We start from the raw sequence: 14728 nt of genomic DNA on the forward strand, positions 1-14728 counted from the left end.
CTTTAAGTACCTCCTCCGCAACACTTTTGAACCTTAATCTTAATCCACATTTTTGACCAAAAAGGGCCACAAAATTCTGAAAAGACTCTAAATAAATGTGATCTGTCCGTAGATGAAAGTTTAAATTCACATAGGCTGAGGGTATATCTCTGTCGGCAAAGCCGGCTGAAACTTTTTTACTTGTGTTTTTTACAAATCACAAACAGAATAAAATTACAATATTATTTTGAAGACGAGAGTTTACATTGAACTAATGCTAGAATATATAATAAATTACACGACTTAAAAATGAATATTCCAGGCAGTTTCGCTTTTATGCAACTCCATAGCATGGATATAAGTTCGGTGACCTCCTTTAAATTCATCGTTTTGTAAATTTTTTGTTGTATTCGTAGGCTCTCAATCATGGAATAGCTTAGGGAGCCAGGCATTCAAACAATGTCTAAGCACGTGCGTTAACCTCTTCGAAGCCTGTGGGCGCCACCATTGCATATATGGTCTTAGATATATTAGCTACAGGTATTTCTACGGTGCAGCGGATTAGGTTATATCGGCCAGAAAACACAAAATTGTTTATAATTTTTGGATCCGGCTAAATACTTAGAATAAGACGGCACTAATGATTTTCATTTAACTCAAAGCTACAAACTGGGCCGTCGGTTAAGGGGTTATCGCTAGTTGTGCAAACTAAAAAAACTCATTTTTCATATTTTTTCAAAGAAACTATCAATATTTAAATCGTTCTTTCTTTCATCTGAAAGAGCACATCTTACACTACATTTGGAATTTTTGTTGTTGAAAAATATTGCATAGTCTTATGGTAAATGGCTACCTGCGAAACCCTTTTTTCTGTAAAAGGGTTTTGCGGATCCAACGATAGCTCGAAAACGGATTGGCTGATCTTGTTATATTTTTGTCGGCGTTTTAAAAACCTAATAATCCTGTCTTTAAGCGAAACAGAATTTTAAAAAATCGATTTAAAAAAATTTCGAGTTGTCAAAGTCAAAATTTCGATTTTAACGAAAAAAAATTGATCTTAAGTTTAATGGACGAGCTACAATTGCTAATTTGTAAAATGACGCCTTGAACTTGAGTCTGCTTCTACGGCAAAATTGTATGATTTGTTTTGAAAAATATCCAAATATTTACTCGGCAAAATACAACAAAAATGTATTTATTACCCATCTCATCATCCATGGCATGGTTGACGACATCACCAGTCTGCTGATGTCCCCATCATGTTTTTCAACCCACAACAACAAAAGTGAGTGAACGAAAATGAAAGGAACAAAATTTACATTTCGATGGGGCAAAATTTCAGAAAAACGATGTCTGAGTGGTCTGCCAATATCATTAAAATGACGAATCATTCAAAAAAAGAATTATTTTAACAAAGAAAAGCGAGTCGAGAGAATTGTTTATTCAAAAAGGAGACCCGCATTAAAAACAAAACAAAAAATTTGTTCTTTATTTCAGGCAGTGGTCGCCATTAGTCATTCCGCCAGTGCGTCAACAGAAAAACGCAGGCAGAAACACCAAAGGCATTTTGGTCCCAAAAGAAAAAAGAAACAACAAAACGGAGGGAGGGTGGGTGCTAGCTAAATCAAATTGAGGGTGGAATAAAAAAGGCTCCTGGCTGGCCAAGAAAAGGATATAAAAATAAATTAAAGAGTAAAAGCAACCCCATATCAACAGCACAGGATAACAGAGAATGAGCCTGTTTTGTATGAAATAAATGGAAAAAAAGTGTTTCAGACTTACCTTTTTCTCTTCCAGCATTGGATTATTGGGATCACCAAAGACTGTGGCCTCCAGCTGATAATTAACAATCAAAGCTTTGTCTGTTGGATGGGGTTCAATGCTGCCACCTTTCCAACGTCTTTGTTGGTGTTGTTGTTGTGGTGGATGATGTTGTTTGGTTAGAAAAGGCCCATTGAGGCGGCATTTGTTGTTGTTTTTATTGTTGGTTGTGGCCATTATTGTTGTTGTTTAAATTGTTGTAGGAGCAGCAGTCGCAGAGTTGTTTGAATTTTCAAATTAGAAAAAAAATCACCAAATCAGGAGGAGGAAGTAATTTATGAAAAATAAACAAAAATAACGGTGTTTTTGTCGTCGTAACACATGACAACATAAAACGAATGCACGGTGAACACACGATGTACGACGATGGATGGGGGCAAAGTGACATTTTAATTTTTTTTTTTTCACAAACGACACAACATTTTTGTTAGCCACATTTAAAGGGGGAGGGATAAGGATAATACCAGAGAAGAAATGAGAAAAAAGAGAGAAGAGAAAGAGAGATTTGTATATTATTATAACGGTGGTAAGGCACAAACAATAACAAAACACTAAATATGATTGGCAAAATTTTGCATTTCTCTTTTCTTTTGGATTTGCAAAAACACACAACTTTTTCTCTAAAATTGACGTCACATTTTGCGTAAAGAGCACACAGTATTTTTTATGTTCTTTAATTTTGTTTTTATTTTCAAATTAATCACTTTCACACAACAAATACCGTTATTTTTGTTGTTAAATATTTTCTTTCTGTTTTGTTATTTTTTAAATCTTTTGCACGAAAAGGAGAATTTTCCGTTGTGAAAGAGCAACCAGCCAGCACTTGTTTTGTATACATCAACACTCACACTTCATACTCACAGTGGCCGAATGGCTAAAAGGGACAGTGTTGCCACACATTGCATCTTTTGTTGTAATTTAGGCGATTTTCTTGAATTATATAAATACGTTGCAGAATTATCGAATTCAGTCGTTGTTGAGAATTTGCCTTAATAGGGAGGATATTCTGCAGCAAGAAGAATCAGTGGTGAAGTCTTACAAACTATCACTCAAAGGTAGATATTGTCCTTAAGGGAAAGGATATTCTCCATGCTAGAATGAAACGGCAGCAAACATTTAAGATGGACAATTGAGGATCTTAGTGAAACCCAGTCTGAAGAGTACCATGAAGAAAATTATGAGGCAAACTTTCTCAGGTGTATATGGCTTCACTTGAGGTCTACTCAAAAATTGCTTATACAAGGTGGCGCAAAAGTAATCCTCCTATCAGAAAATGCTATAATTTTTGCGATTGGCGCCTAATGTCAGTTCTGTTTTGACATTTGTGCGAAATACACGTTAATAAACAATGTTACGCTACACTGCTGCAGAACGCGGAATATTAGTGAATATTTATTTGACCAATTGGTTTTTTTTATGATTATGAATTTTTGTTAGTAGGTTAAGAACAAAAAAATGACTAAGCCATCAATATATTTTTATGCTTGATTGTCAAGAAAAAAATTATGTGCTAGTTTTGTGTTATAAAGGGGGGTAATACGATGTAAATTGCTAGGTAAGTGTGTGTGGAGCACGGGGCCCTTTTAATAATGACTGATGAAATGGACTAAAGGGTCAAGGTTGGGCGGGCTATGTGTGGGTGCAATTTTCCATCAAGCACCTTTGTCACTGGTATATGTAGGGTTGTATTTGTTGTTTGTGTTCTTGTCTTTTTATGTTCAAATTCAATTATTGTTTATCCCCTTGGACTGATGGTGCCAGGGTTGGGACCGCCTTGAGTATAGCTCCCCTGAACTAGCTGGATACCCCACCACAGTGCCGCATAAGCCGGATTATAACAATATGGCCAATCGGTTACTTTGGCACAACGTGAATTTCGTCGCAGACGTTTAGTCGCTCGCCTCGAAGAGACTGGCACAACACGAGATGCTGCCAGGCTTGGCAGACCCCGGAATATCCGTTCTGCAGAGAATACTGCTGCTGTAGCCGAGGATGTCATGGAAGCGCCGTCGACATATACCAGACGACGTGCCACGCAAATGGGTATCAGTTGACGGTCTTTACAGCGAATTTTGGTACAAGATTTGAAGATGTTTCCGTACAAAGTCCAGACGGTGCATCAGCTGTTAGATGCTGACCGCCAATCGCGTCTAACATACGATCAAGCCATCCTTAATCACCACCAAGAGGAAGATGATTTTTCATCAAAAACTAATCATGAGTGATGAGGCGCTCCAGACTTCTTTTTGTGGGGCTTTTTGAAGTCGCGGGTTTATGTCAACAAGCCTCAGACTCTTTCAGCTCTTAAAGACAATATCCGCCAAGAATGTGAGGACCTATCGCCGTAAGTTTTGACCAAAGTGATGGAAAATGCCATAAAAAGGGCTCAAATGACAATAAACTGTGGCGGCGGCCATTTATTTGATATCATATTCTCGACTTGATGTTAAAAAATTTAAAGGCCAAATAAAAATAATCCACAAGCAGAATCAAAGTTTTTAATTTTTTTAAATTACAGCCAAAAAACAACGGAAGATTACTTTTGCGCCACCTTGTAGTTGTACAAGTTCTATCTTAAACTTAATTTGAACTCATCATCGGAAGCAGCTTTAACCATTTCGAATGTTTTCCAAAGGATGTCCGATTTTGTACTGTGTTCAACATTTATTTGTTTTGTTTTGCAGTGGCTAGCAGGATTTTTTTTTTTTTGAAATTTAATATACAAGACCAAAGCTTCTTCAGGTGTATATGGATGGCTTCATTTGAGGCCTACTCAAAATATTCTTTATAGTTGTAGAAGATCTTTCTATTTGTTCTACCCAAAACATAATTCGAGCAGGCAGCAGAAAATAAAATGGTAAACGAGATAATGCTCTTTAGATTCGTGGCAAGCTTGAAGGCATCTTTATTCTCGTTCCTATATGAAATCATAGCTCTCAGATTCCATTTTTTCATAGCAGCGGGTACGCATTCCACTTTAAAGGCCTCTGCACATACGGCGCGTTGAGCGTCGCGTTACAACAACCACATAAAAACTTCAAGAACAAACTTGGCATCATTTACATCACATTTTTCATGTGGTTGTTGTTTTCAACGCGTCACACAACGGACCGAGATGAAGCTCGTCCACTTGTTTCTCAACGACTTGGAGTTTCTTTTTGTCTTCTTAATTTTTCAGGTATAGGTTTTCTTTTATGTATGTCAATTTGAGTGAATATCGTATCTTCAAAGCATAGATGTGCAAAAGTATAGAAAAATCAACGTTAAGGCATTTCTGTGTTTCTCTTAAGCTGCCTAGAGAAATCTTAGCATTGTTTTTATTTCCTTCTTTTCTTTTCTTTAAATAATATAAGGATTATCATTGTAAAGTATATTTATGATCACAAAAACATAAGAAATGTATTGAACAAAAAAAAAAAAAACAAAATTATGTTTTTTTAATTCATGTAAGAGAAAAATATTGACTTCCGTAATTTATGAGACAGTTCCCAGCTAATAGAAAAATTGTCCAATTGTAAAAATTTCCAAAAAGGAGACTTGACTTTGTGTGCGGCCTGAAAGACTACATAAACTCAGTTCAAGCCGTCTTCAGAAGTGGGTACCCATGTAGAGATCATATAATACGATCCATTTATTTATTGAGCAAAATGTCGATTTTAATTCTTCATTAGTTTTGAAAAGTTTTCGGACCGCATTAATCATGATTGCATTTGGAATTCGTTGGACCAAATAGGTATTTCGCCGAAGCTTAGAGTTACAATTACAACCTGGAATCTTGGAAGCAGCATTTGGAATTTTGACACTAATTTGGCAACTTCATAGTATCGCAAAGCAAGTATTGCATTGGAATCTGTTCAGCTAAGAAGGAAGAAAGTTTGGTAAATCTAAGAAAACCTAAAGACGCTCAACCGAAATGTTAACTAAAGGATTAACCTGAGATCAACTTAGATACATATGTACATACACAGCTATAAACAGAATAAAGTGAAAAACAGCTATTGTTATGCTCCGCTCCTATCGGAAGGAATAAAATAATAATAACCAAACGTCTCTTTTTGCATATCTATCTCTCATATTTCCATTTTATCTCTAATTGTACTTCTGAGGCCTGAGTAACGCCTGCTTAATTCGGACCTGGGTCTAAGTAGGTCTAGAAATGTGGCTGCTTTATTAACATGTAACCACAACGCTTTTGAAATTAGTTGTACTAGTATGTATCACAGATAGATTTGAGGACCTTGGAGAGAGATTTGAGGACCTTATCCTACATCTTAACTTGTGGCAGATGGCTGTGGCCTGCGCAATCGACGTGAACACGCTGTCGAACGTTATCCATAGAATCTTTGGGTAGTAAGTGGTCTGACTTCTGTTACCATCGATCAGGACATTCAATTCTCCACAGACCGCAGTCCAAGTGGCGAACAGAGCTCTTCACGTGCAAAAGGCGTTACGATTGATCAAATAGAATTTCAGACTTTCACAAATGCCATCTAGAGGGTGTGGAGTGTATTCCTATGGCACAATTTGTTCTTATTGAGTCATCGACAAATATGTGTGGAAATGGCGTGCAGCACTGTTGTAGTGCTGTGTCACTTACGGAACCACTGCTGGTGATGAGCAACTGAATAACAATTTCTGACACTGGGGAGGAGTACAGCCTCATGTTTCTTTGCTACAGGCGATAAAAGCAAAATTTGTCTGATTTTGCCTGACTTCAGTAGCGAAACCACCAATTTCCCAGATTTCGGCCACGATTTTTGTTGAGATATCCAACTTCCTGCTAATCCAGCTGTTTCGTGGAAATAACGCCAGGGACTAACGCTTTGGATAATGCGATTTTGAACATCATCCATTGTAAATTGTGGCGCTTCCTCTTCCATAGGAAGAGATTTAATGCGACGTAGTGCTCTTCTCTTTACCCTGCCAATCACGGAGTGCTCAACAAATTATAAATTAAAACAACTTGAACACATCTTCGGATCGGTGAGCGTAGTATGGCCAAAAGTGACTATGATCCTATCATCCTTCTTCCCAGGGTTCGAGAGTGACATGTGGCAACCTTCAACTATCAATTACGGATTACCGAAAAGTTGGCCTGAAGCCGTCCCATTACCCGCCATGTCCGCTGAGGTGGTAGCCAGAGGACTGGTTACCCATTGGATTTCCAGATTTGGAGTGCCAAAACGAATTACATCTGATAAAGGTCGACGGTTCGAATCATCAGTGTTCGCCGAATAAATGCAAACCATTGGAGCAACCCATTTGCGAACTACACCGTACCACCCTCAATCAAATGGTATAATAGAGAGGTGGCATAGGATATTTAAATCACTGATCTTATGTCACGATTCATTAAGATGGGTTTATCAACTTCCTACAATTCTACTTGGCCTACGTGTGGTATATAAACCGGATATAAACGCATCACCTGCAGAGTTGGTATATGGCACTACCTTAAGTGTCCCAGGAGAATTTTTCCTGAAAAACAATTCTAAAACCACCAGCGATTTTGTAGCAGAATTTCGCAATGCGATGAAAGGTATCCAACCTACGCAAGCTTCACACCACTCTAAGAAGACAACATTTGTTTCCAGGGATCTCCAGTCAACAACGCACGTTTTTATTCGAAACGACTCAAGTCGTCCTTCGCTAACTCATCCCCCCTACGACGGCCCGTATGTTGTTGTTAAACGTTTTCCAAAGTTTTCCACAGTGCTTGTATGGGGTCGAAGAAAAAATGTCAGCATCGATCGCTTAAAGCCATGTTTTCTTCCTGCATCAGAATCTTCAAACGCAACGCAGACAACGATTGTACCTTCGTCAAATGATCTCGTGCCTAGCACTCCTCACATTCTTGAAGATGCTTCCAGTAATGTTATAACTCCAAATTCGCCGATTCGAGGTAACTCTTCCAATGCCACATATTCGTCTGAAACTTCACTCACCAGTTCACCTCAACCGATTACGAAAGCTACAGCTAGTGGAAGACGTATGAAGCTCCCAGTTAGATTTCCGTAGCTTTTTCTAGCGAGCGAAGTGATGTGGAAACCTTCAACTATCAATTACGGATTACCGAACAGTCATTAAGCGGTTTTGCAGAAGCGCATGTTTTGAGCACTTGCATAAGTTAAAATAAATTCTTGATATCTTTTTCTGTCGACAGCCATGCTGTTCGCACACATTTCTTATCCTTAATTTTTAACTTAAATTTGGTAATTTAATTTAAGGTTAATTTAGTTTAATAAATTTGTTTTTGTTTATGAAATAAAAAACCAACGTTAACCTTATTTAATTGGAAATCAAAATAAAGTAAACAAACAACTCATATTTCCAAAGACATAACCGTGGCCCACAATTCTCTTATTGCAGCTCCAATATTGCAACTCTTCAGATGATTTAAACACTTTTTCCACTTGTGTTCACCTGCCAAACTATTAAACACCAGTGCCAGCTTCTTAGCTCTGTGTCATTAGGATTGGCTCGATGAAGCTCAGTACTCCAATTTTCTAGTCCCACAGTCCCCGCTGGGAAATTGGGTTTCACTTCGAGCATTGAACCAGTAGGTATATTACGAGCTGCTGCAGCTGTGATGATGTCTTGAAATGTCCTTTCTGCTACCCGAACATCAAACGGCTTTAACAGTTTTAGGGAGATGGTCTCACCCAAAAGAAACGACGGGTTTCCTGGTGACTTTATTTGTCGGAACAGGTGACACGATGGTTATTTATGGCGAATTATTGCAGTCTAATACTGGTATTGGCGGCCTCATTTGCCGTGCAAAACGTAGAGCTATCCAATCTGTCCAGTCAAGTGTTATTCTTGGACATTTCTCATGACAAGTAGAAACTACGCCATTACAAAAATGGAACGATAAAAGCTTGATTCGGTCCTTGAAATTAATAAAAATAATCCGAAATTCCATCGAGAAATTACTTTGACAAATGTTGTATCTGGGGCTAAACTCAAGAGTTATTGTTTACCATATACCGCACTATTTATTTATGGTCTGGCAGGGTCTCTGCATTTTCCTTTTTTTCGAATATGAGGTTGACTCAGCAGTTACAGTGAATGGTCCGAGTTGGATCGGATTGATCTGGACAATGTTTTCTTTTAACAAGACGGACCTCGTTAAACATAAAAAACGAAACTATTGCTCTTTTTCGAGAATTCCTCTTTTTCGATCGTGTGATCGTAATTGGCTCCCAAGACCTTGGGATTTAACACTTTGCGAAGTCTTCCTTTGGACCGACGTGAAAGATAAGGTATACACCAACAGCCCAGCGTCAATTCAAGGCCTCAAACATGGAATTCGTGAAGCTTTCGAGGACATAGGGCATTAAAAGTATATGACCCTGCAAGCAATCTCGTGGTGGCTATTTGACTGATATTGTTTTTCATTATTAATGGCATACCTTCCTCTTTATTTGAAATAGTCATCCCATCATTTATTTAAAAAAATAATTTTCTTTGAATACCATAATAACACCTCCTAGTGGAACACCTTTACGACATTTTCGAATAGTCAAGACCCATATCTCGGGAAATATGGACTTTCCCCTATATACATATGTACAGTGGCACAGGAAAGTATACATACACCCTGCAAAAATGCAGTTTAGGCTAAATCGTTGGGGTTTTTACAGCAACAACTGCACTGTGTGGCTCCTTGGTGACAAAATAACCATAATTACACAAATTTATTTTAATCTAATACGTACATTTAATACAATTAAAGAAATTCACTTTTGACAACACAGAAAAGTATACATACACCCCAAGGAAATACGAGTATTATCGTAAAATTTATGGAATTAGTAGCAAAATTTATACATTTTTTAGTTTTGGCGAATGTCTCTGGGTGTGTGAGATATATTTTAGAGAAAAGACAATAATTTTTGGGGGTCAAATGCCGTTACTTAGGGTCAAATTTCATATATGCCTCGTTAAAGCTGACCCTTGCTTAATTTTTTGCGTTTTTAGGTATTGTACTTTATAAAAAGCCCAAAATTCGTATCAGATGGCAAATCTTGAGACCCTAAAAAGCTTTGAAGTTGTTTTTGTGCATAATATACCTTCCTGAACGTCGATAAATGCACGTTTTCCCTCAGATTTCTCAGGAAGTGAATAGATTCCGCGGAATTCTTGGTGCAAATTACATATAGATGGCCTTGAATTGCCTTGTAATATTGTCGGATACAATGCCTGGGCATTAATTGAATCAGAAATGTGACAAATTTTGTTACAAACCTGTTCCCAAAGCTTCTAAAGCAACAAAATATAATCACTACCAAAAAACCATGAAATTTGTACTGTGAACAACGTCGTTTTCGTATTATGATCATTACCGTTACTATAGGCGCGAAACGTTTCGTATAATTGTACATTTCTGAGTAAATTGATGCCCAAGCATTGTATCCGACAATATTACAAGGCAATTCAAGGTCATCTATATGTAATTTGCACCAAGAATTCCGCGGAATCTATTCACTTCCTGAGAAATCTGAGGGAAAACGTGCATTTATCGACGTTCAGGAAGGTATATTATGCACAAAAACAACTTCAAAGCTTTCTAGGGTCTCAAGATTTGCCATCTGATACGAATTTTGTTCTTTTTATAAAGTACAATACCTAAAAACGCAAAAAAAATAAGCAAGGGTCAGCTTTAACGAGGCATATATGAAATTTGACCCTAAGTAACGGCATTTGACCCCCAAAAATTATTGTCTTTTCTCTAAAATATATTTCACACACCCAGAGACATTCGCCAAAACTAAAAAATGTATAAATTTTGCTACTAATTCCATAAATTTTACGATAATACTCGTATTTCCTTGGGGTGTATGTATACTTTTCTGTGTTGTGAAAATTGAATTTCTTTAATTGTATTAAATATACATATTAGATTAAAATAAATTTGTGTAATTATGGTTATTTTGTCACCAGGGAGCCACACAGTGCAGTTGTTGCTGTAAAAAACCCAACGATTTAGCCTAAACTGCATTTTTGTAGGGTGTATGTATACTTTCCTGTGCCACTGTATATCGTCCGCTACTTTACATACACTGACTCAAACAATTGTCCGTACCCCATACAACTGAAAATATATTTGATTATAATTCGAAAAATAATTACTCGATTCGAGTGAAATAAATTTTGTTTAAAAAGTACAACAATTCTTTATAATTGGCATGTTCCCGTACTTTATAAAGTGGTAAAAGTTGTAAAAGTCGTAAACGATTTTCATATAAATTTTGTGTGCGGGAACGCAAAATGTGTAAAAGTGGTAAAAATTGTAAAAACTTTTTAGTTCTGGAACAGAGCTAATAATTGAAAACTAATAATTAAATAAACATGTTTCACTTTAATTTAATACAAAAAAGACGTCGAAAAATTAACTAAAACAATTGTCCGTACGGCTCAATCTTGTCACTCTCAATTGCCCCAGGTAGAGGTCGGAAAAAAATCATAGACGCTCGATTGGGAAGAAAGATCGACCGGATGGATAAGCTGGAACCAAAAACAAGTGCCGTGGAAATAGCTAAAAATATTAAAAAAGATGAAAATGTCACTTTAAGCGCAGAAACAGTACGAAACTTTCTTCATGACAACCAGTATAAGGCATGTGTTCCACGTAAAAAAACCCTTTATATCGATAAAGAACATAAAACAGCGATCAGAATATGCCAAAAAATATGTAGACAAGCCTGACGACTTCTGGAAATCAATTAGTTTTACTGACGAAAGTAAATTTAATATTTTTAGGTCGGATGAAAACACCGCATTGCAGTTAAAGAATATAAAAGCAACTGTCAAAGACGGTGGTGAGTGGCTGGAGGAGTGGGAAATTTGGTGTTCGTGGCAACCACGATGGATAAATTTCAATATTTAAACATTTTAAAAGAAAATTTGAAAGCTAGCGCCACTAATTTGGGCATACAGGACGACTACCGTTTCTTGCACGACAACGACCCAAAGCACAGTTCTATGGTTGTGCGATAATGGCTGCTCTACAACGTTAGGGAAGTGTTACCTCATCCTCCCTAGAGCCCAGATTTAAATCCCATAGAACATTTATGGGGTATTTTAGAAAAAAAATTCGACAGCATAAAATAACTAACAAGCAAATGCTGAAAGATGTCATTCAAGAATGGCGAAATATTGGTGCGGATACCACCGAAAAACTTGATTTATCGATGAAAAATCGCTTAAGAGATGTAATCGCTGCTAAAGGATATCATACCAAGCATTAAGGACGTCATACATTATGAAAATATACCTTTTTTAAATACTACATATGTATGGGGTACGGACAATTTTTTGAGAATATATTTTAAACTACTTTTAAGTTTTTCGTTAAAAATAAAAGTGTTCATTTTTTAATTTAATTTTAAGTTGTATGGGGTACGGACAATTGTTTGAGTCAGTGTACATATTTCGTAGCGATCGGGATATCAAAAACTTTCTGCCCGTAAATGACATTTAAGCCGATCAATTTTTTATGCAATTCCGTTTCATTCCAAAGTCTGGGGGCTGGCAAAATATCAGCCTCAAATGAAGATTTCTTCCAATACACCAATGCCATATTTACATTAGAGCTTTTTGCCATTTTACCCTCTTTTTTAAGTATTTTTTTTTTTTTTTTGTTTATACACAATGTATTTGCAAATTTAAATCCACTGTATGTACTAAATCTGTTTATATGTAAACGTACTGATAACTGATAATACACTTTCCACTTATTTTCATCAAACCAACTTCACATCCACATTAATTTTCACACATTTCACAAGTTTTGCAAATTGGCGATTTTTCACAAATTACTCGTTGTGGCAACACTGTATCCCTTGCCTTTCGTTTATTTCGTTGGATACACATGGCTGTGAATGTGTGTGCGTTAATGTTTGTTTATAGGTCTGCACAATTCGTTCGTTGGGTGGCTCTTTTTGGCTGACTGCGTGCGCGGAAAATGGTAAGAAAAACAATGGCAAAAGAAAGAACTTTTCCTTCTCTTCTTTTTCTTGTTTATCGTATACCAACAAAAAAACACACTCGGTGCTGAAGAAAAATTGGGAAAATCGATAAAAACTGAATATTAGATGAGAAGATGACTAACGAAGAAAATTCTTTCTTTTGAAATTTTCACAATTTTGTTTAATTTTTTTTTTTCTTTTTTGATTTTCACTTGATATTGAAATGGAATTTTATAAATTTAAGCACTTAAGGAGGAAATAGTAGCAGGACACTTGTTTTTTTCATGATTTTCTTTGCAACACTTTTGCTTTCTTTGCCGGTTGATAATTTGGGGGTTTTTCACATACTCTTTTTTTTGGTTTTGATTTTTTTTCTAAATATTTTTGTTGAAATTCCAACTCACTTTTTAATAAATTTTGCATCATCGGAACTTTGCATGATTTTTGATTGGATTTTTTGTGGAATTTTCGTTGAATTCCTTTGACGAACGGTAAATTTTTCACTTGCAAATGACAAGGGCGACGACGACAACGAAACTGACGATGATGAACGGCGGCGCGTACCACTGAAGTTGCCCGACAACGACGATGACGAGGATGATAAAGACGTTTCTGGGGTAGTGGTGGCGGTGGTGGCAGAGGGGGTGGTTGACAATGACGACCACAACGAGGTGGAAGAGGCGTTGCTTAGGGGGGACTGTCCGCTATCGTAGTGTTGCAAAAATTCACGCGTTGTTATTAGGGTTTCGCAAAAGTCGCGTATAATGGCATTTAAAATGTAACAAAAATAATGCAGCAGAAATATGAAGAGTGCTATGCTTGCAACTACTTGGAAGAGAAGTAGCAGCACAACTGGCATCAACGACACACGAAGAGTCAACTACTGTTGCAAGCAACAAACAATGCTGCTGAAAAGTTGTGTGTTTTCCTGCTGCAAACACTTCGTGACGATCCCTTCCGCGCGCGCTAAACTCACACACACACCGACACACGAATGTTTACTCTAGTAACCGTTAGAGATTGTATTTTTTGTTTTTCTATTCGCGTACTCTTCGTTTTGTTTATAACACACACCACCAAAAACAACAAGAAAAATGGGGAGCCTCACGTCTTCAAACCCCAACGACGGTTAAACAACGACGACGTTTTTTCTTTCCAGACAGGGTTTCCTCAAACCACCGTCACCAATAGCAACAACATTGGCAAGGAGCACATATTAACAAAATATTCGTGATTTACAGTTATAAACAAAAACTCCTCGAGAAAGTTAATTGAAATTAAAAGAAAAAACTAATTTTCCAAAACAATGTTGCTATGATCCAAAACAAAACATTCACAACGACGACGACGGACGTTTCAATTCCGTAATTCACACCGCTATCACGCAATAACGGCCACTACTGACGACAGTTCGTAACGTTCTAAACAAATCGAATTGGACGATACGATAGTCTCAGCAGCATAGCAGCAGACACTGCAGCGTCCCTTTACACTCGCGAAGAATGTTTTTCTTATTAGCTTTTGACATTCGTTGGCAACGCAGCTTCTGCGTCGACGTCAATTCAATCAGTCGGGTTTTTGTTATTTTGTTTCCGTTTCATTTAGTCGTTTTGTTTCTTTTGTTTTGCTTGGTTATTTTATTGTGTTTTGTACTTCACCCTGACATTTATTGTTTACTTTTTATTGTAGCCATGTTGCCACTTGTATTAACAGCTGATTGTTTGTTTTTCTCACTATGATTTGATGTTGCCGTATCACTGAGAGAGTAAACAAATCTCCTATACATATGGCAATGAGATGTATGAATGAGAGACAGTTAAATTTGAATATGAGAATGGAGTTAACCACAACAATAAACGTGGAATTTTAAAGAATATTTCTTCAAACACCATCCAAACAGAAATAAAAGACAGTCACTTCCCTTAACAACTATGAAGAATTCTGGTCTTTTCTCAGAA

General features: G+C 37.0%; 1 protein-coding gene across 7 annotated transcripts in view; it reads right to left on the reverse strand.

Annotated features, from left to right (window-relative positions):
* Positions 1-14265, reverse strand: part of Kap3 (kinesin associated protein 3) — a 209249-nt gene extending 194984 nt beyond the window's left edge. For 3 of the 7 annotated variants that reach the window (XR_012411797.1, XR_012411796.1, XM_073977591.1), the window contains exons 1-2: positions 13175-14193; positions 1762-1879 (exon numbers count right to left, since the gene is read on the reverse strand). Coding sequence is in view for 5 of the 7 variants with exons in the window: in XM_073977591.1 (XP_073833692.1) it covers positions 1762-1879; positions 13175-13629 (573 nt within the window). In the remaining 2 variants the exon portion in view is untranslated. Of the gene's footprint in view, positions 1-1761; positions 1880-2521; positions 10106-12511; positions 12681-13174 lie in introns of those variants that run through there. The other 4 variants (XM_073977595.1, XM_073977592.1, XM_073977596.1 and 1 more) reach the window with 3 other exon arrangements.
* Between the last annotated feature and the right edge of the window lie 463 nt (positions 14266-14728).

The sequence above is a fragment of the Musca autumnalis genome, unplaced genomic scaffold, assembly GCF_047663935.1.
Source record: "Musca autumnalis isolate F117 unplaced genomic scaffold, ASM4766393v1 scaffold_3, whole genome shotgun sequence".
NCBI lineage: Eukaryota > Metazoa > Arthropoda > Insecta > Diptera > Muscidae > Musca > Musca autumnalis.